Source organism: Camelus ferus, chromosome 7 (genome assembly GCF_009834535.1).
Source record: "Camelus ferus isolate YT-003-E chromosome 7, BCGSAC_Cfer_1.0, whole genome shotgun sequence".
In the NCBI taxonomy this organism is placed as follows: Eukaryota; Metazoa; Chordata; class Mammalia; order Artiodactyla; family Camelidae; genus Camelus; species Camelus ferus.
Window position 1 is genome coordinate 35,943,364 of NC_045702.1, and position 22,618 is coordinate 35,965,981.

The following is a 22,618-nucleotide window of genomic DNA, read 5'->3' on the forward strand; positions in this document are numbered from 1 at the left end:
AGGCAAGATTACCACTTCCAACCAAGAAAGAGAGCCCATCTTTCCAGTTACTTTGATCAGCTACTGATTAAAAAAAAATGCCATAACACCTTGCTGGAGGAAACATGATTCTCCCTAATCCTTCCAACATCAATATATAATAAGAAGCTTTTCTGGTTATTAAGAAAAAAATCTGTACTGCCTTAGGTCAGAGATAAAACTAGACTTTTCATCATGTAGCTTTAGACGATGGGGTTTCAAAGATTAATAGACTTTCACCTGTTTGCAGAATAAACAGGCTTTTGAAAATGTAATTCCCAAAACTAGCCATTGCTGGTTTCATGTGTCATCTAACTAGCAGTATTGAACTTGGCCTCACCCAGCTTCCCACTGAAACACCCACGGAGACTCAGAGGACAGTGAATCCTCAGACAGATGGCCCATCTATTACCAGAACACGTCTGGCAGCTGCACTAACACATTAGTGGAGTTCAATATTTGTCAGGCTGAAACCAGATATGGCAAAACCAACGCAATGTTTTGTGACTGGAAAAAACCCAGCCCTTCCGCCCTGACTCAGGGGTCTGAGTCTCTCCCAGCCATAACTTGGACAAGTGTCTTTCTGTACCCAATCTGGGAGGCCACAGTGTTAGAATAAACCAACCTTTTTAGATCAACCTAGGTAGAAAAGACTGACTATTTAGATTTTTATCTCTATATTTATATTTTTGGCAATATTGCTTCTATGTGCTTTTGGCCAGTACTACGGTGAAATTATCTTTTAAATTATGATAGAAAGAATTCTATTTTGTTCACTTATGTATAGCCAGGACCTAGAACAGTGCCCGGCCATGGAGTCAACACTCAATTAATATTCATTGTTTAAATGGCTGTATGTAATTAGTTTTCAGAAATCAATAGGACCACAATTGGCTTCTAATCGCACTTGCACTTTAATTTTTCAAGAGAATGTAGGCATGGAATGCTTTAATAATTGATGGAGAAATTATTTCATAAAGAATTTTATCATGAAATTCACAAAGAACTTAGAGGAATAAAAGCAGGCGCTCGATAAAAGAAAGAATAGTCCATTTAACAGCAAAGGAATTCAAATAGAAAGGAACTTTGTTTATTAGTGACCTTCCAGGAATCAGCCCTGTGTCCTCTCCCGGCCCACCCGAAGCCAGTGCTAACAAGTCTGCTCATTTGCCAGAGCAGAGCTGGGTTCCCTGTCAGGGCTGCTGACACTGTGAGGAAGAAAAAATAATTACTTCTTACAGCCATGCATTAATTTAAGCACTGGGGAAAACTCAATCTGTAAAAAATAAAGGATTAAATGGGAACAAAAGAAATATTGTGTTTAATGTCAGAATAGAAAGGTTAGAGACTTAGAAGCAGTAAACAGAATGAAATGGGTGGAAACACGGTGAACTGAAACCAGTAGGGAGACCAGCCCCACACGGCAGTGGGTGAGAATCTACCTCTGTACCTGCGAATGGGGACACTGCCCTCTGCACACTTCCTGCCACCTGCTTCCCTCCATCCAGACAAGGTGGAGAATCCTCACTAACCTCCCGGTGCTGATGCCAGAACCTACTTGTTTTTAGGAAAGGCATTAAAATCAGGAGGACTGACTGGAGGTTTAAGTGCACATTGAGTTAAAGGCAGCTCTGTACCCGACTCCCAGGGCTCCGATCTCTAAATTATTCCTTTGCTTCCTCAGCTTTGAGGGATAAACATAAGGTAGTAGGCTAAAATAGTTTTAATTCTGCCATTGAAAGGTGCTTTTAAAATTAGGTTTTATTATGATTTAAGGATGGAGAGACCTCCAAATCAGAAGACAATTGCCACTGAAAAGAGTTTGCTAGACTCACAGATGCCAAGATGGGGCACACCACACACCCTGGGGGGGCTAAGCAGCAGGATCAGTCAGGAGGCAGAGGGAGAGGGAAAAATTGTGAGCAAGAGAATTTCTTGTGATTTCTACAGGAAGGAATGGGCCTGGCATGGTAAGCAGACTTAGGATTGGCTAATTTGGATAATTTCAGTGGGTTCCAGCGGGTAGGGTCTGTCCCTGGTTGGCTAGTACCTGACCCTGTGTTGATTAGGGTGAGTGGCCCAGAGTGTGAAAGCTGGATAAGGGAGATGTTTGGGGATAAGGACTCTGGCTTGGTTGGTTTGCATTTGAAAGACATGCTCACTGGCTAGTGCTCACAACCTCTAGGAACAGGCCAGCTCTGGGAGGGGTAGCTCCTCCAAGGTCAGCAAAACCCTAGATGTCCATGCATCAGGATACAGAAAATAAAAGGCATGGTTAATACAAAAAGCACTTGCATAAATTCAGTTTACTAGCTTAGTAAACCAAGCATTTCACTTGGTGATTTCCATCACAGCGCAGAACTCCAGTTTTTGGAAGGTCAGGCTCCCTATAAATTCAAAATCAAAAAGTATCCCACAGTGAATGTGAATAAACTGCTTCTATTGTCTGGGAACCATCCTCATCCTTTCCCTGGGGGTTTGCCCTCTCTGAGTACTAAGAAAACTGCTTTAGGAGAAGAACGCTTTATGGTTTATTATTGACTGATAACTTGTCACAACATGTAGGAAAAGGATGGTTTAGGACTGTTGATGAGAGCAGGGAGGTTTTCTCTCTATTGCAAGGTGGAAATCCAACCTAGTACTACATCAACAGTACAAGCTCTTATCACTCAATAGAAGTTCAGAGCCTTGGAGAAATGGGTTTGCAGGAAATTACTTTCATAGAGGAGGAAAAATGGTATCAGGTTACTGGCCCCAAGTGGCTCTTCTTAGCTTCCAAAAATAAAATACAGATGAAGATGTCAAGGGAAGGGGAAACGTTCAACCACTACAAAAACTAAGATTTCCTACCAACCTATTATTGGAGTTTGGAAAGAATTCTCTCTAGCGCTAAAGCTGATGGAACTGGATTGGAAAATATAATCCGTGGCTCATTCAACGAATGCCAGTTTGCCATACGGTGAGAAGGAGTTTGCTTTTCTCTCGTACTGTTTATACCCAGGCTGCTGGAAACCAAGATTGGGGTGCATAGATTTACCTTCCTCTGGGATGGATAAGCAAGCAAAACAAAAAAAGAAGCAAAATATGCTCATGCGAAAAATGTGTTAACCAGGAATAAAGAATGTCAGACATGATGCTAAAAACTCCAGAGGAAAAACCAGCCTATGAAATGGTTTTATTTCAGAAACCAAAGGAAATTGTTAAAAAAAAAAAAACAAAACTGTCAACCTCAACAAGATGAAAGACGATATAACTTTTATGAAAAAGAAGCAGGAAAAAAAAGAAACAGAAGAGTCTGAGATGAACTGGATGAGATAAGGAAAGTATTCAAGAAAACTAAAAATGTACTAATAACAGAGCCCCAAATTAAAACAATTACTGGGGGAAAAAACCCCCAAATTGCCAATTCAGAAAGTCAAATTAGCAACAGAGAGGACAAGATTGAGAATTTCTTCAAGAAAACAGAGAACAAGAATAAAAAAGTGAAAATGATAGGAAAGAGGATGGTAAGTGTCTAGGACGGGGAACAGCATGGGCTGAGCATCTCTGTGGTGGAAACAACACCTGAAGAATCAAAAAACACAGTGACGGAACAAGAGCAAGAATCAGACAGAAATGTGTAACACCAGTCCCAGACCCAAAACACTGGGGCATTCGACTCGGTAGACTTCACCACATTCCTAGAAAATGTAGGTACAGCTAATGAAATGCTTGATATACAGAAACTACAAGAAAGAACAACAAAAAACCCCGTAAGCCCAAAACTGGGTTACACGCAAAGGATACGAATCAGGTTGGCCTCTGGGACACTAATCTGTGACTAGACTTTATGGTGCGAAAAAGTCAGCATAAGGGAGCCACTTAGTTCAAATGACTGTTGAGAATTTAGTTACAATACCAAAGACATGAGTAAAAAACCTTTTGAAAAAGAAGATACATATGACAAAATCATGATGTAATTCTCAACATCTAAGTCAAAAACTTAAAATTCTGTTACAAACCCCAAGAATTAGGGTGATTATGGCAGAAAAAAGATTTTTAAATTACACATTTCATATAAAGACTCAGAAGATTGCTTTCTATTTTTGAGTTGATGCAGTAAGTTTATAGTTTTTAATGTTTGTTTGTTTTTTTTTTTAACTGAAAGACAACCAACAGCAACATGAAGTGCAGAATGCATAATCGTCAAATCAGGGAAGGTGAATGCAAATGTATCATGATGTGATCTTAGTTTTAATTTAAAAAATGCCTATCAAAATCTGTATGTAATAGGTATGTATGTATTTTCATTTAAATGTTTACTGTTTTCTAAAAGGAAAGCATATTAACTTTAAATATAAAGTGTTTTATTCTTTAAAAAAAAAAAAAAGAGAGATGTCTCTCATACATAACTGAAAAGAAATTCATTGGCATTTTCCAGTCAGTTTCCATGACCAACATTTGTTCATTCTGTGCAATTCACCACCAGAACCGTCCTCGTGTGCAGACTCAATTAAACATCCCATGAGAAAATGGACTTGGTGCAAACTTCAGTTGGATTTTTTGGGGGAAAAAATAATCTGTGTTGCTCTAACCACCTGTTTGGAACATTTACTGAGTGTATATAGAAGGTTCTTTTTCTTCTTTAAATTCTAGATTGGCAATTATTCATGTGCCTTTGCCTTTGATTAGACTGTGGTCTCTTGGAGGCCCAAGATTATTTCTTTTTCTATTCCCACTACCTTTCCCAGAGCCTGAATATGTTTGTCACATTGAAGTGAAATGAAATGATATAAATGAAATTATTCTGCCATCACCACATTCATTCCCATTATTGGACGAAAGGCATTGAACTCACAGTTTCTTTAGCTGCATCTTGAACTATTTCCAACTACTCCTCCCTTCATAATTTCTGAAAGTTTACCCACACCTGCAAAACCCAGGTGGTGTTTATTACTGTATATGTTTTTAATTACCAGTAGCTTAAATGAGCCATAGTTGTGAAATTGCATTTTTTGCTTCAATTTAAAATTCTTTTTTCCACCACCTGATTTTATTTAGGTCTTGACTTTTCTTCCCCCAAGTTCTCGAGATCTGCATTAATTTTCCTTTCTTCAGAAAACTTGTTTGAGCTAATAATTTAAACATGACATGCTATTTCACAGCTCCGGGCCTTCACTCACGCTGTTCTCTTGGCCCAAGCCTCCTTTCCCTACCTTTCCCCCCAGCATATTTATACTCATCTGAATTCAGATGTCACCTCCTCAGTGAAGCTGCTTTACTTATGACCTGCCATTGCACACTGTACAGTCATTATGATAATGCTTATCCAGTGGGGCAGGGCCTTGTCTCCTTCACAGCCAGCCCCATTCTTAGAACACTATGCCAGTCTAGCATTTGATAAACCCAGTATACTGAAAGCCGACTGTGTGTCAAGTCCTCTACCAGACTCCCAGGATACAGCATTGAACAGGTAATAAAGTGACACTGGTACTGTCCTCAAGTAGCTGCCAAGTTTATCTAATAACATATGGATTGGTTTTGATGGAGCTATGACCGAAATAGACAGAATGGGAAGGTCTACTTTAGATAGGTGGTCTCAGCAGACCTGTCTGAGGGAAACTAAGACCAAGGTCTGAAGTATAAGGAGGAACCAGCCATGCAAAGAACCAGGTAAGTGCCTGCCAGGCAGAGAGAAGAGCAGGTGCAAAGGCCCTGAGCAAGGCCCAAGCTTGCTCTGTTCAAAGAAAAGTAAAAGGCCACTGTGTCTGGAGCAGAGGATGAGAATCATCCCCAGGAGAGCAGAGTGGCATAGCTGAATTCAGGCAGAGGGACCCCAATAACGCTGGCCCTGCAGTCAATGGTGAATTTTGTTTGAATTCCATTAGCCGTGAGTTCCCACTAAAGAGTTTTAATTTAGGAACTGATATCACCTCATGTCTCTGTTTAAAACTTCACTGTGGAAGTGGATTGTTATGAGACATATGCTGGGTGGAGAGCAGTGCCGTGTACCGAGGCTGGGAAGAAGGTGGCATGTGGACAGTGTGTGTGTGTGTTGGGAGCAGTGGTGTAGGGAACTGGGTTTTAGACACAGTGTGTTTGAAAGTGGAAGAACCAAGTAGGCAGGCAGATTTATGAGAAATGTCTGGCGCAGAGATTTAATTTGGGAGAGAGTCACAACATAATAGTATTTAAGGCTATGGGATGGGAACAGATTATTTGGAAGGAACGGAATGGGACCCTGGTCAGCTCCTGAGGCAACCAAACATTCAGAGGTTGGGTGGAAGAGGAAAAACTAGCAAAGGAGCCAGAGGGAGAGGGGCCAGGAATGTGGGGGGAGTGTGATGTGAAGGGAAACAAAAGGGGAGTATTTCGGGAGGAAACAGCTCGCTGTGTGGAATGCTGCTGGCAGAGCCAGTGAATGAGGACAGAAGATTTTCTTCTGAGATGACAAATCCAAGGTGGTTGGCCACCGTGTCAAAAGCAGTCTCGATGGGGTGGTGGGAACAGAAGTCAGGTTGGAATGGGTTGTAGTGGGGGCGGAGATGAGGAAGGAGAGGTGGAGAGGTGGAGAAACTCTGCTGCGAAGGGGAGCAGAGAAATCACTTTCTGCCTATCTCCATGACACATGCAAGATGTAAGTTTCTGAAGCCACTATAATACTTTTTTCAGTACTGCTGAAAATATAGGAGGAATCAACTGACCAAACAGCAATATTTATAAAACACGGTGTGAGTTGGGAGAACTCTTCTTTTAATCACAGCATGGAAACCGAGTCCCCTTCAAACCGAGTTCCCCTGCCGAGTTTATGATTAACTTCTCTGTCCAAAACTGTATTCCATTTCTCGTTCCTTCTGACCTCAATCCTGTGCAACTGAACGCTAAACAACCAGAGTCAGGTGACTAAAATTGCTGTTGTCAATAACATCGTTCATGTGCAGAGGTTCAGGTAGTTTTTCCTGGGCAAGATGAGCTGACAGACCCCAGGTCGTTGACCACCAGACCAGAGACTCCTAAACCGTAGGCATTCTGACTCCCAAAACTGCAGCTAAGGAATGTCACAAGACGAAGATTATCCCAGCCTCTTTGTTCTTCCCCTTTAAAAAAAAAACCCTAACTCAAAGACCAGGATGGAGGGGGTCTGAGGCTTGTCCCCCACTCCCTTGCTTGGTGCCCCCCAATAAATCCTGCCTTTGCTGCAAACACCCACTGTCAGAGTTCAGCTTTCTGTACCATGGGCACATGAGCTGTTGCTCAGTTACAGTATTTTTTTGTTCATTTGTGTACTAACCTACACAGCTAAATTAATAAGAGCTGACATCTTGAAGGCAATTACAATTTCCCAATTAAAATGTATTATTTCATTCATACTCCTAACAACCCTATGAGACAGATGCTCTGACTCTCCCATTTTACAGAGGAGGAGTTCAAGTCTTGGAGAGTTAAGAGACTACACCACGGAGCTAGTGAGTGGTAGAGGTAGAATGAAGACCCAAGTTCTGACCCTACGGTCTGCATCCCCAACCTGTGCCAAACAAGAGCTGGAGACAAGAAAGAGGGAATTAATGACATAGGATAAAAAATAGAATATTAGCCATTCTCATCTGAAGAAAAGCGGTCTCTCTCAATTCACTAATAATTTTGGTAACAAGATGAATGTCTTTGTTGAATAATCTTCAACAGTAATTTAGATAATTCTGCTGGTAGCTGAGAATAAATGAATGCAAGCCTTAGGTATGATTCCTTTCCCTTTTTTTCTTTAATGCAATAAGGAAAGGGATTTAGGAAGCTCTATCAACTTTCTACTAAATTTGGAACACTTAAGACTTAATATTCTAAATAAGGTCTCCGACTATATGCCCCAGATATTCATAAAGGAAGTGACTGAGCAAAAGCAGTAGAACGTGCTTTACTGGATTTATGAAAATATGCTTATAGCAATAGTTTTAAGCATGTTTTTAAAAAAGCAGGTTCCCCAAATATTTGACAAACCAGAACCTGGTACTCCATCAATGCTTAAAGCAACGTCCAGGTAGAGAAGTTCAGTCTCGTGCATTACCTAAAGAGATCTCCAAATGCGTAAACGTAAAGAATGACATACCAGGGGTGTGAGCCCACACAGGATGGATGCCCCCGTAAAAGAGAACCCATTTGACTCTTCAAATCAATAGCTGCTCTACCCATTCAGAGAGCAAAGACACAACCCTAAGACATGTTTATGGCAGACAGTCATTCAATCATCCATGCAGTTAGTCATCTCACAAATGGTTTCGAGTTCTTCTAAGCACTCAGCATTGCAAAAGGAGCAGCTCAAACTCTTGAGGAATTTATGATTCTCATGGGGAGATGAGTTCTTTGGCTTATTTGCCAAGTGCCATAGGAGTGACAGACACCAAAGTAGGGTGGAGAGAGGACAGAAAAGGGAGCGGTGACATTAGCATGAAAGATGTCAAGGCATAGTTTTAAAAAGTTTTTCTGCAATTTTTAAAGGAAACATGTGCCCAGTGTTTAAATTACAAACAAAAGAAATAAAACAAACATGATTCATTCTCAGAAAGCACTGATATTTCTGGATGTGCAGTTGAAATTAGGAGTTTGGATTAATACATACACATTGCTATATTTAAAATAGATAAATAATAAGGACCTACTGTATAGCACAGGAAACTATATTCAGTTTCTTGTAATGAGTTGTAATTTAAAATAATCTGAAAAAATGTATGTATATATATAAATGAATTGCTTTGTTGTACACATGAAAGTAACATTGTGTATCAACTACCCTTCAATAAAAAATAAGAATTAAAAAAAGAAATATAATGTACATACAAACATCTCTTTTTTTTCATTCAGTGATATGTTGTGTTTCATACCACATTATATAATTTCCAACATCATTAAAAATTCTTCATCTGTCCAGGCCACTTTAATGAGTGTTTATACTCCATTATATGGATAAACTGCATTTTGTTTAAGCAACACCCCTACTGTCCTATTGTTGAGTTTCATGCATCTTTTGATTGTTGTAACTAATAAGATAAGCCGGGATAAACACGTTTTTGCCAATCGTGTTTCTCTTTATCTCTGATTATTTCATCGCCAGGAGTGAATGAAACCTCAGGGTCAAAGGACATGAACATTTTTAGGGTTCTTGTCAAAGCCCTTTCCAGAAAGACCGCAGCAATTTCCACTGCTTCGAGAAATGAATGGGTGAGTCTGTCTCACTAAACTCTGGACCACCATAATCATAACTTGAAAAATATATTTATTTACTAGTTTGATGAGTAAAATGATCACTCACAGTTGAGTTTTTATTCACATTCCATTAATGTTCCATAAGCCACCTGCATTTCCTCTTTTATAAATTGTCTGTTAATATCCCTTGTTCATTTACTTTTTGGAGTTTTAATGTTTTAATGATGTGTTTGAGTTCGTTGTATATCAAGAGTAATAACCCATTATCACAACTCTGGCCAGTATTTCCAAATATCTCCCTCACTAATGGTTTGCCTTTCAATTGTGTCTCTGCTTTCTGTTCGCAGGATGAACAGAAGCAGAAGTGGAGCTGCATTAAAGCATCTGATGCCTTTGGAGGAGGGTGCAGGTGGGTGTGGAGTTTCTAGACACACGTGTGCCTCTGTCCTGGCAGATGAGGCTGAGAAGTGGGCTGCTAAGGGCTGTGTATGGTTCATACTTTGCATTATTGTTAGTTTGCAGTGATGAATGATTGGAAGCTTTAAAAAAAAAAGTGACATAATCAGATTCACCTTAGAAACTGAGACCTAGTGGTAGGGAGAGGATGCATTGGAGGGAAAGACCCCCGAGTCAGCTCCTGGACTATTGGAAGAGCTTCCTCAGTTGTCTCCTTGGTTTAACTTACACAACTTTACATTTCTTCATGTTTAAATTTAAATATTTAAACTTAAACTAAAATATACAGTGACGCAGAGTGAAGAGTTCTTTCTCCGGGAAAGAAATAAAATAGGTAAAGATGAGTGAAGATATCAATAAATTGAAGGTGTTTATGGGACTGAGATTAGAGGAGCACAGACCTTTCTTTTCCAGTATGTGCCTGTTTGGTAAACAAATTTGACTGACTCCTGGTAATCATACAGAAAAGTAGGAGAGAGAAAACTGTAAGAGATGGGCTAGCCAGACAGAAGGCATTCGTGTTAGAGTTTAGAATTATTTGTGGACCATGGGTAACCTTTAAAGTTTTAGACATGAGTAAGTAGCTTACTGGAAACATCACCCTGGATATATGCAGCATGGCTTGAAAAGAGAGACAGACTAGAAGCAGAACGTTCACTTATGAGTTCACTGCTTTGGTACAGTATTTTCAGGGGGCAACTAGGTGATAGGCAGCAACATATATAATACGTCCATCTTTTGATCCAACAATTTCACACCTAGGAATTTATTGAAGAAATAATAAGGAAAGTGTTTAGAGTTGTATGCTCAAAGATGTTCACTGGATTGCCATTTATAATAGAGAAAAATGTAAAAGCTAAACGCCCAACAATTCATAAGCTGAAATACTATGAAGTGATTAAGTATCATGATGTAAATCTGTATTTATGAACTTTGAGATAGCTTCATAATATACTTAAATATACTTAAATACGCGTAGAGTGCCTCTACCTTCACTTTAATCCATGTATCATCTTATCGTGGTAATGCTTGTAGGATTGTGATCAGAGAAATGGTTTCTAAAGCAAATCTTATTCAGAGTAAAATTCACTAAATAGAATGGTTCGATTCTTCTCTAAGGAATAAAGTAAAATAGGACAGGGACTAGGGCTTGTTTATACACAGTCCCTGATCCAAAACGGCACTCAGTAAGTCTGCCTGTGGTTAAATTAGTCCAGGTTCTGTGTTCTATAGCTTAATAATACACAGTAATATGCCAGTTCTGTTTCATATCAATGACTGCAAAGGCGCTTTTCCCCAAATATGATTAATCATCTGAGAGTCAAATTTAAGTCATCAACAGTCCCCATAAGTTCAGCTATTGAAGTGTGGCTTGGATTTCTATTGTAGCAAAATGACCTTGGCTCTGGATTGAGAAATCTGCTTTCAATTCGCATGTGTCACTTGATAGTTCTATGAACTTGGCAAGTCGCTTAATCTCTTTGAGTCTCTGTTTCAGCCTTAAAATGGGGCTAATAAAATATTTTTCCTTTAGTTGTGGAATTGAACACAAGCACAGTCCTTCCTTTACTTAATCCTTGCCTTTCCAGATTAGAAATTTCAGGCAAGGAATATCAATATCTGGAACAGGTTATTTTTTATGTTACTTAAAAGTACTCACAACCTACTGCCTGAAATGTGAAAATGTTTTTCTTTTATAATTAGTCTCTTTGGAATAAACCACAGATTTTCCCCAAATAGTACAAAACTTTCATAAGTGCATCTGCAAACTGAAAAGGACTTCACCTCAATTACGAGTACTCAGGATAACCTAATTATGTTATTTGTGTGACTTACTTCGAATTTAGATTTAAATCCATAGTGTATTTTCCAGAAAGGAGGGCTGACTGTCTTTAGGTTCATCCAAAGCATTTTGCTCATGGAACCAAAATGTTATTTATGATTTTTGTCTTCAGGCAAATAATAGGGAATCCTGCTTGCCCTTTACTCTCCCCATGCATCCCCCCAATTAAAGGACTCATTCAGGGAACAAATTCACATGCTTGGAAATAAGTAATTACTATACTTGGTAATAACTGCTCTTTTGTTAACACGAAATCTAATGCTGTTCCTCCAAATTTCATCTAAATATTTAGCAAAACTTAAAAAAAAATTTATTCAAGAACCATATCAATTCTAAAGCCTTAAAATTGGCAATTAATAGTAAAATTACTACATTATCTTTAAATTATCTTTTCACATTTAATCTCCTCCCCTATTTTTCTTTTAAGTGAAAGAACAGATAAAGTCATGTTTGGGATAGGATGTTGACAAGAAATTGCAAAAATTGGGACGCTGCTCTTAACATTGATGTCATGGTGGACTTTTGAGAAGGTAATCAATCGATCTGGGACCTCAAAAAAAAAATCAGTGCGTATAGAATCATGGATGAGCTAAGTTTCTCCAGGTATATATGTCTTTGGAGAAACCAAGCTAGTTGATGAGCTCAGATGGCTGACCCTGAGTGTATGTGGTGTCCCAGGAGGGTAAGTGGGAAGATGTGAATGGGATTCTTGGTGAGGATATGAATAAGGAGAAAGGTGGAAGGCTGGGAGTGTCATGTGCCTAGACAAAGAGGGGACAGTATGGCAGGAAAGTTCTCAGTGGTCTCTGGAGGGTGCAACTGGCGAGTGTTCTACAGACTGAAAGGACTTTTAAAAAATCACCTTGAATGATGCATAGTTTACACATCTTTAAAAAAATTCATCTCAAAAATTTTTATATTTTCATTTTGAGATAATTGTGTATTCACATGCAGTTGTACAAAAAAATACAGAAAAATTCCATGAACTATTTGCCCAAGCTAGCAGATGAGTGAAATTATCATAAAATATCACAATACTGTACTAATAAAGTATAGTACTATATTAAAAAATAATACAGTATAATATCACAGCAAGGATATTGATATTGATACAGTGGAGAGGAACGGATCCATCACCAGGATCCCTCACGCAGCCCTTATACAGCCGCACACCTCCTTTCTCCCCCACTTTCCCATCTCTGACCCCCCTCCAACTCTACCCCCTCCACAACCACCAATTTGCTCTCCATTTCTATAGGTTTGTCTTTTCAGGAATGATATTTAAATGAAACCATACAGTGGATGACCTTCTAGGGTAGGATTTTTTTCACTCAGCATGATTCCCTGGAAATTCATCCAAGTTGTTACGAGGATCAATATTTCACTCCTTTTGATTGCTGAGCATCCTCCCATGGTACGGATGACCACAGTCTGCTTAGCCAGTCCCTTACTGGAGGGGAAATGTACTAATTTTAAGTTTATGTTTTTGATGAGTTTTGACAAATTGACATACCCATGGAATCACTGCCATAATCAATAAACAGGGCATTTACCCAAGAGAAATGAAAATATATGTCCACACACAAACTACATGCACGTTTATAGCCATTTAATTCATAACAGCTAAAAACTAGAAACAATCCAGACGGTCAACCAGATGAATAAATAAATGAATAAGTACTCATATAGCTAGCTGTACAGTGCAATACTACTCGGCAGTAGGAAGAAATGAACTACTGATATAAACATCATATGTAGTGAAAAAAGGCAAGACCTACAAAATACTATGCTCTGCGATTCTGTTTACATGGATTTCTAGAAAAGGTAAAGCTAATCTGTAGTATCAGAGAGCAGACCAGTGATTGCCTAGGGCAGGGTGAATGGAGGGGAGAGACTGACTGCAAAGGGGAGCCAGAAAACTTCTCGTGGTTTAAGAGTACATTTTGAACCCTCAACCTAGAGAGAATCTGTTGCTCAGAATAGAAGGACCTTACTTTCACAGAAATCAATAACCGGGTGAAAAATAAATCTGCTTATGGAGGATAGAAAAAAGAACCAAGGTATAGAAGAAGAATGACCCCCACAGATGAAAATAGAGGAAACGGGAAAAAACTCATCAAAGCTTCAAACTGCAGAAAGCCGAAGGGAGCCACGGCAACACCAGGATGTGAGCCTCACCTATTTGACATCAAGTTTGTAATATGCAAATTCCCCCAGCTTGGCGTGTGATCTTTGCACAGCTGTGTGAGCTGCCTCTCTCTGGGTCCTGCAGGAGAACTCAGCCCAGTAAACGCAGAAGGGAAGGGCATTGAGACTGCAGGTGTGGCCTTTGACAGAAAAATTCTCTGATTCCACTAACTGGTAAGACATCAAATTACCTCTAATAGCAGAAAGTAAACAAGGAACAATTTCTTTGCTTTTCTTAGGACTCTTTCATGACAGGATACATTGTGATATTTTCCACCAATGTCCTGCTGGAAGCCCTCTTTATTCCTCCAAAAAGCACATAGGGCTGATATAGTAAATGGCATGGCCAGACAGAAGTAAGCCCTTTTAGCACAATGTATATGCCCAAATCTCTTTCACCTTTGAAGGAAACAGAACCTACCTGGGTGGTAGGGAGACAGTCTGCAGCAAAAACAACAGAAGACACGAGGACTGAAGACATGAGTTGAATCTGAAAGAGAACAAAAAAATAGGGGTGAGAATCGGGATAAACACCAATTCCAGGGCACCTGGAGGGGAAAGACAAGTGAGATTTGGTTACTGGAATTCAGAGTCAGCGAAATAAACTAACATAAATAGGAAAGCAGGCTGGATATAAATTGTAATTAGGGAGAATTATCAGTAGATGCTAAAACAACTGGGTAGAAGTTTATTCTGGAATAGGGTATTTGTGCAGTGTAAAGTAGCCTCCCACAGACTTCTTATTAATTTCAGAGGGAAAGTGTACTTTTTCACTGGAGCAATCTTGGTAGTGGTAACGAGCTTCCCAAGTGGTGAAAGTTAGCACCACCAAGAGTGGCACAGACCGACAGTGCACATACCGCTGTGAGGCAGTGCAAGTACCCACATCACCCATAAACTCCTCTTGCCAACGACACGTTTAACCTGAAGCTCATCAGACCTCACTCCTGCAGAAGCACAAAGGATAGAGGGAAAAATAAAATGACACCATAGGCAACAGACAAATCCCGAGTGTTTGCTATTCTGTAAGGGGATTTGCCAGGACCTGACACATAATTAGTAACAGTTCCAGACAGAAGGGAAGGAGCATTTCACCTCCTAATACTGTAGGCTCTAGACAAAGTTAAATGACGGGTTAGAGTTAATGACTAAATAAAAAACTCCAGATGGACCTCTAGACTCAGTGCTTAATAAGAAAAACATTGGAGGTTAAGACTAGAATCTCGCTGCATAGCAGTTGTAGAATATAAGTAAGCATGTTAACCAAACAATTATTTTCTACATATATATATTATTCAACATGTGAGTTCAGTTGTTTTCAATTCGTCCTTTTATTATCCTTATAGAGTCTCACATAAAAGATCTCCCTTCAGATATTCTTGTAGCTTTTTACAAGATCTTGGTAGATCCTAACTGATTCCAGTAGACAAGATTCTAAGGCTCAGGGAGACCATTTTACAGGAGAAATCTATTAATTCAGTGGAATCAGCCCATGTATTCTGCATCAGCTGGCCAATACAGGTAAACCTAAGTCCCTGATGCCTTTTGGTAAAATAATTCAGTACTTCTCCTTCCAAAAAACACAATTTTGTCCCCTACAACTTATTTTGGAAAATTTTAAATATACAGAAAGGTTGAAAGACTATTTCAATAAATGCCTGCATACTCTCCTTGTAGGTTCAAGAATTGTTAACATTTTGCCAAATTAGATTTACATATTTATATCAAGACATTCTCCTCCGAAAGCACAGTGCCATTTCTATACCCAAGAAAGTAAAAAATACCGTATCATCTCATATCCAGTGATTAAATTTCCCAGTTGTCTCAATAATATAATTTGTAGCTTTCCTCAGTGAATCAGGATCTAATCAAAGCTTACTCATTGTACTATTTATGTGTGATTAACCTCTTTTATCTCTTACAGTCTGGAATAGTCTCTTTACTTTTTCTATTTTTTCCTCTTTCCTTTTTCAATCTTCATGACATTGACACTTTGAATTTAAATTGTCCTGCCCATGAGCAGTGGGAAGGTTTGGCTGCCTGGGGGCCAGAGCACAGGGAACTAAGCACCAGGGCTTTGGAAACCATGACAAACAAGATCTCCAGGTACGGCTGAGTGAGCTGGCAACACCAGACCTGTCTGCCCTCAACATGGAGGCGCCATCATGAAGAAGCCACAGACCAAAGACCTCTTTCGGGGTCACCTATAAACATTCCCATTCACTCATACGATCATGGAGGGGGGTGATGGACCTGTACAATCAACTGGGATTGGATCTCCAGCCAACTCACTTACTAGTGGGTGCTACGTTAGAGTGAAGTGATTTAGAAAATTAGTGGAGGTTTGGGATGAAGAGGATAGCCTGAACACTTGGGTTTTCTCACCTTTGTCCAGAAATCCCACTGAAATAATAGTAAAGGTATACAAAAGAGGATCGATAGGGAACCAGAGGGAAAACAGAAAGGGGGCCCACAGGCCAGAGCTTTGATGAATTTATGTAGTATGGAAGGGGGACTGGATCTTCGTGATCAGCTACTAGAGTGGAGGGAGCTGCTACTTGGAACAGACACAGGAGAAGGGTGATAGAAAGACATAGAAGCAGATCTGTCCAGCAGTCCTGCAGGCACTGGGAGCAAGAATGGACTATGGAGCAGTAATCAAGGAATGTAATCAAGCACTAATCAGGGACTGAGTACAGAGCAGCTGGGTCAGTGGGGCCCATCTATATTTAGAGGGTGACTAGCAGCAATGCTGTTAACCACGTAGTTAAAAATGGAGAGCTGCTGTCTGAAGAAACTAAAAGATCTGCCTGAAAAAACCTACACATATACCATCCATGTTCACAGATATAAGTATTAGGGAATGTAAACTGATGGTTTATGATGGCTAGGCTATCCAAGAAAGCCATCAGTTCCGGAGACGTACACCAGCGCAAACAAAGAGAAAAAATGAACCTCAATTTAGCAGATGATTCTGGAAACAGAGAGAGAATTTAAAAACAAAACAAAACAGTTTTTAGTTAAAATCTCAGAAGAGATTTAAGAAGATATTATGAAAAAAGGAGCAATCAGGAATACTTAAAAGTATGATGGCTGATACTAAAAGAAATCAGTAAAGGGGTCAGAGGATAAAGTCAGGAATCTTCTGGAAAAGCACAGAGCGGAAAAAAAAAAAAAAAGGAGATGTGATGTGGAAGATCCAATAATGATTTAGATAGAATGTCCAGAAAAAAGAATACAAAAAAATGGGAAGAAAATACAGAAAAATATTTCCCAAGGTCGAGGAGAGACAAGCCTTGACAGTGCAATACCTACGGAGCGTCACGTGGGAGACGGGATGAAATGCCCACACCCATTTCCAACCTGGTAACAGTTCAGAACGTCAAGGATAAAGAAGATTCTAAGGGCTTCTGGAAATGAAAACACATATACGCTTAGGCACACACACAGGCACATGAGGCAAACCACAAAAGAGAAAGACCATTTTGACTTCTGACTTACCAGCTTTGAAGACAGGAAGCTCGTTTTTAAGAGTTTTTGATGGCTACAAATCTGCCGATCAAATGTAACTGCAAAATAAAGATATTCTCAGACATGAAAATTCTCAGAAAAGTTTACCTCCCACTCATACTTTCTTAAAAAAATGTACTGATGTATTTCAGTGAAAAAAAAGAATCTTAGAAAGTGGAAGATTAGGTATTCAAGAAACAGGGGAAATGACTGAAGGGTAATGAAAAGAAATCCTGGGAAAACAGTGAAGGAGTAGATCACACTGGGACAGAAAATCTGAAGGCTCCATGGAGAACGTCTTCAAGAGTAGAGTGGATTCCATGTAAAAGGATATGGAAGACTGTAATATGCTTTGGCGATTTGAAACTCCAAAGAGGGAAAAAAAACACAAAGTCATGGTGCCTCCATGAAGTAAACCAAAATAGATCCCAATTTGGGGTAACCAGCAGAATTCAGGAGAGAGAGTCTGTTCCATCTTGACCCCTGATGCATTTCTTCTTCAGGGGTGACCGGCTTAGTAATGCAGGATTATAGTCCTTCTCTCTAGGTGCTGCTGTGTGTGATAATATACAACACAATAGTGTAAAGTCTGCTTTTCAATTTTTAGAATCAACCAATAGATTATACATAAAGAAACTTTCATTTTAGTGTCAGGAAAGAAGGTAGCAGAATATAAATGCAATAAACATTGAAAATGTAAAAGAAATACTAAGTCTGGGAATATAATGTCATAAGTATGTACATCTACCCCTCCACTAGTCTCAACCCTCTGGGAAGAAAAAGAAGAATTTGTAGCCACACCAGAAAAGGGAGGAAGGGAGGAAGGGAGGAAGGGAGGAAGGGAGGAAGGAAGGAAGGAAGGAAGGAAGGGAGGAAGGAAGGAAGGAAGGAAGGAAGGAAGGAAGGAAGGAAGGAAGGAAGGAAAGATAGGAAAGATGGGAGAAAGGGAGAAAGAAAGGTGACCAGAGTTTTGGAGAGTAGACTGGAACAGATATACAGAAAATTAAAATTTCAGCTGATCTCCTGTGGCTCTGGAGCTTGGAGCATCTTGAAGAGCTGTTCTGAACTGAGCAAGGGAGGCAATTCAGGGAAAGGTACTCAGGCATGAGGTATCAACACCAATATTCTCAGCAGCCTGAGGGGATAAGAGAGGGAGCGGTGACTGAACAACTGAGCACCTTGGTCCTGAAGTGAGGGCAGGGCCTGGAAAGGGAAGGGGAGAAGGCTTTGTGTGATGCATTCAGCATCCACCAAAGGTAATTATAAAAAGTGCCAATCACAGAATCTGGAAATTAAAAATTTTATCATCAAAACTAAACTGAATAAACGGGAGGAATGGACAAGGCTAAAGACTGAATTCATGAGCTGGAAGACAGAACCCGGGGTAGTTTCCTAGAGGACAGTATAGAGATTCACAGGGATAAAAAGACTGGGAGAAAAGTGAAGTGACCTGAATGGTAATATCAGAGTGGCAGACCATTCAGCAATGAAACAACAAAATGTGATGTTACAATCCAAGAAATAAGAAGAATTGGGAAAGAGGGGTAAGCCAAAGTTTTAGAAATCTTCCATAGAAGGGAGCTAATAGATATTATATCAAGTTGCTAAACCAAGAAATAATTATATAAACAATTAGAACCATAGCACTAATCACCTAAAGTATTAAAAACAGAAATGATTAAGTGTGTTGAACTCTAGGGACTAGGATTGGGGATAGGAAGAGGAAGAGGCTTACTTTCCATTTACTATTTACAATTAAAAGAAATGATATATATTTCTTTTAAAATTTTTTAAAGAAAGAATAAAGAATATTGTACTTCTACCTGACCATTATGGAAGAGATGAATAACCATTACAAGTGCAGAGTGGTTAACATTGATCTTGGCTCCATTTACTGAGCATTTACTATGTGCCAGGCATTGTTTGAAAGAACTATCATCGTTCATCATCCCCATTCTATTCTAGAGAAAAACATAATAATTTGTTCAACGTCACGTGGCTATTAAGAAGCAGAGCTGGGATTTCTTTCCATATCTGTAAACTCCCAAACCTGAACATCTAAATACTTGCAAATTTTGCTCCAATGAGTCTGGTGAGTCAATCCTCTTGTCAGTGTTTATTGTAGCATTGTAGAGATTTTTGAGCTCTTGATCAATGCTATTTCTTTGGCTGTCATTCTTTGGGTGAGGGGTGGTAGACACTGAAAAGTCTTGATAAATGTCCTACTAAACATAAATCCAAACTGGAGAGTGCATTTGGTTAATGGATGACTTGGAAGTCCATAGGGATTTTGTTTTGTTTTGTTTAAAAATAAGGTGGGATAGCTGAAGCAGAAGGGAGCCCGTGCAGGGAGTAACATTTACATTTTTGGTGGGTGTCCACCACTGGTCAGTAATATAATGACTATGAAATGAGGACATACTGGACACAAGCCCAGAGCAATGGTGTCACAGAAATGATCGGTAGCCAAACAAGAGTAGAGTCATCCTTTTCGTTTCTTGAACCTGTCTTTGACCTGGGAGCAAGGGTTTCAGGTAGCATCGTGTTGGACACAAGGCTACAAGAAGGCCAGTCAAGTTCAGGTTTCTTTAGGCCAAGGCAGCAAGGCAAAAGCAAATTGCTTGTCTGTGGGCTTCTATGACTGGGATGAACAACTGTCCATTCTACATGCCCTCTACATCCTTTGTAACATTTCAGTTTCTCCAGCTCTTCCCAGCCCCTCAGTTTGCGTGTCTTCAGCTCCCATCCCCTCCAGCCTTGGGCTACTGCAATCACTCCCTATCTGTTCTTCCTGTGTGCCTTTCTGTCTCCCCTTTAATCCACTCTCTATTCAGTAGGATGAATCTTTAAAATAAAAAAAAAACAACCGTGACAGTCTCTTGCTTAAAATATTTCACTCGGAAAACAAAACAAAACATAAACCTCCCAAGCAAAAAATTTCAGTGCCTTCCCATTATCCTTAACATGTGCAAAACCTGTGATTTGACTCCCAACGGCTTCCAAATTTTGGCTTTTGACCTCTGCTTTTAGATTCAACTTTAATGTTCTCACACTGCAACCAAATGAAATTTAAAGTTTTCGCCGGCACTGGTATTCTACAGGCCTTTGTACAAACTGCTTTTCTCGATCTAGAATCCCTCCCCGTTACTCCAGCCACTTCCTTTCCCCTCCTTTGTCCTAGCTAATTTACATTCACTCAGCCTTCAGGTTTCCACTCTAGGCTGCAGGTGATGGTAGCAGCATCCCTCCCTCCATATATTCCTGCAACTTTCAGTTACTACGTTCATTTAAAGCCTGTCTTCTTAACTAGATTGGAAGTTCCAGGAGGGGGCGCTCCAAGTTTCTCCTGCTCACCATTGCAGCCTCCTTTCCTCCCATAGTAGCTCACATTTAAGGCACGCAGTGCACATTGAATTATCGAATGATGGAGAAAAGGAAGGCCCTTGTACGACAGACCTCCTTGTCACTCTGCTTGTCCCAGGGCTGACCCCAGTGGCTCTGGACTGCAAGTGCCTGCCCGCTACCCAGGCCTTGTTATCTCTGATACAGCAGCTTCCTGGAGCTGAGGTCACTCTCTCTACCCCGAGAGCTGTTTCAAGACTGGAGTCAAGCCAACATGAGCCTGATTCTAAGACAGGAAAAGAGAATAGATTCTTTAAGCTATAGATCAAGGAAGTGGAGGCGGATTTGAGGCAGACTTCTGAAGCAAATTATGAAATACATTATTAAATGCACAGGGCCCATTTGGATTCCAATAAGTTTTTTTTTTAATGAATTAGAAATGAATATTTGTGAGCACTTAGAGTTGATCAACATGAGTCATCATTGGTTAAAATAACAGATCATTTTTGAAATTTGGGGTTTCATAGTGACATTTGGACACTCATCCCTCTTATCTTGGAGTTCTGTAAACACAAGGAAGAATGAAGATGTGGGAAATTCAGGATCAAGGTATTAAATCTGGGAAATTTGCCCAAATACCTCTCCCTCCATCAACAACGCCAGCTGCCTTGTAAGCATGGTTGGGGGAAGCAGTTTAGACTTGAGGCTTCAGTGAATTTTGTTCGTTAGCCAGCTATCTGCCCTGCTTCCTTTTCTCCTAGCCATCCTGAAACTGAGATAGGTGGTCCAGCAGGAGAGACCCTGAGTCCACTTTCCTAACTGCTTGAGATGTAGATGAGGCTGGCCCCTCTCCAGAGAGTCTAGCCCCGCCTAGGTGGACTTACTGCAAGTACTCGTGATGGGTGGCTCTTGGATTCTGATCTGTGCTATAAATGGCGCCCCTCTCTACCACAGCATGACCTGATGATTGAACTGCCCAGGCTCTGACCAGGAGATGAGATAAAATCAGAGTTATGGTACTAGCTCTTTCCCTCCTCTGTGGGTAGAAACTGAAAGGGGGGAAAAGGGAGGAGACGTTGCCCTTACCTGTTGATTAGAGAACTGTTGCAGATAATAATAGCTAAGCTCACACTTGGTGAGTGTTTCTACATGCCAGGTCCTGGTCTCAGAGCTTTCCCATGTTAACTCGTTTAATCCTCACTCACTCCTCCCAAGTATGGTTTTAGCCCATGAGTTGTAAATGGCAATGCTGGAGTCTATATCCAACAACCAAGTCCAGAGATGGAGTCCTTCTGCATGATACCGCCCCACTGCCTAGTCTACACAGACTGCCCACCGCAGGCCACCAGCTGAGCCCAGGGGGAAGGTGGATTTCTCTAAGGCATTTGACACATCCAAGATATCTTTACAAATACACTAGAAACATAAGGCTTGGGAAGTGCACAGTTAAGAGGGTTATTGGTAACTGAATGAACCGGTAAACCCAAAGAATGCTGAACCCCACCATGGCGGAGGGAGCTTCTTGGTGGGGTGTCATCCAGGACCCTGGTGTTGTTACCTAATCTGCAGACACGGGGAGATACTGGATGCCTGAATTAAACCCAAAGGGCCTTATAGAAGGGAGACCAGAGACTTTGGCTTCCAAGACTAACCTCATAAGCACTGACATGTCCTAACCATAATGTAGACAAGAATTTCCAGTCTTCCCCCTTTGCACTGGGATCAGCAGTGAGATGTAACTGAAAAATAGTTGACAAGAGAGCTTAGGCTATGTGAATTGTTTTGAATGGTTAGATAGTTAATTTATAATGGCAACTATTTTTTTTAAGAGCAGAGATAAATGTCCTTTAAAAAGAGGTCAGAGAGATTTGAAGCCATATCAAATGAAAAGGAGTTAGAGTAACTGAGACTGTTTAATCCTCAGAAAAGAAGGTTTAGACAGAATTGTAGGACTATCTTCAATGATCTGAAAGGTTATCTCCTGTAAGAACGATGTGACTTACTCCAAGTTAACTGCAGAGGGCAGAGCTGGGACCAAAGGTTCCAGGAGGTAGATTTGTCTAATTGCTGTGCAAGGTGGGGACACGA

General features: G+C 40.2%; 1 protein-coding gene across 13 annotated transcripts in view; it reads right to left on the bottom strand.

Moving 5' to 3' along the window:
* The window catches only part of GPR141 (G protein-coupled receptor 141), a 169,632-nt gene that overhangs the window by 145,818 nt on the left and 1,196 nt on the right, over positions 1 to 22,618 (bottom strand). For 7 of the 13 annotated variants that reach the window (XM_032483702.1, XM_032483704.1, XM_032483706.1 and 4 more), the window contains exons 2-3: positions 17,180 to 17,247; positions 14,100 to 14,168 (exon numbers count right to left, since the gene is read on the bottom strand). Coding sequence is in view for 7 of the 13 variants with exons in the window: in XM_032483712.1 (XP_032339603.1) it covers positions 14,100 to 14,168; positions 17,180 to 17,247 (137 nt within the window). In the remaining 6 variants the exon portion in view is untranslated. The remainder of the gene's footprint in view (positions 1 to 14,099; positions 14,169 to 17,179; positions 17,248 to 22,618) is intronic. The other 6 variants (XM_014565053.2, XM_032483705.1, XM_032483714.1 and 3 more) reach the window with 1 other exon arrangement.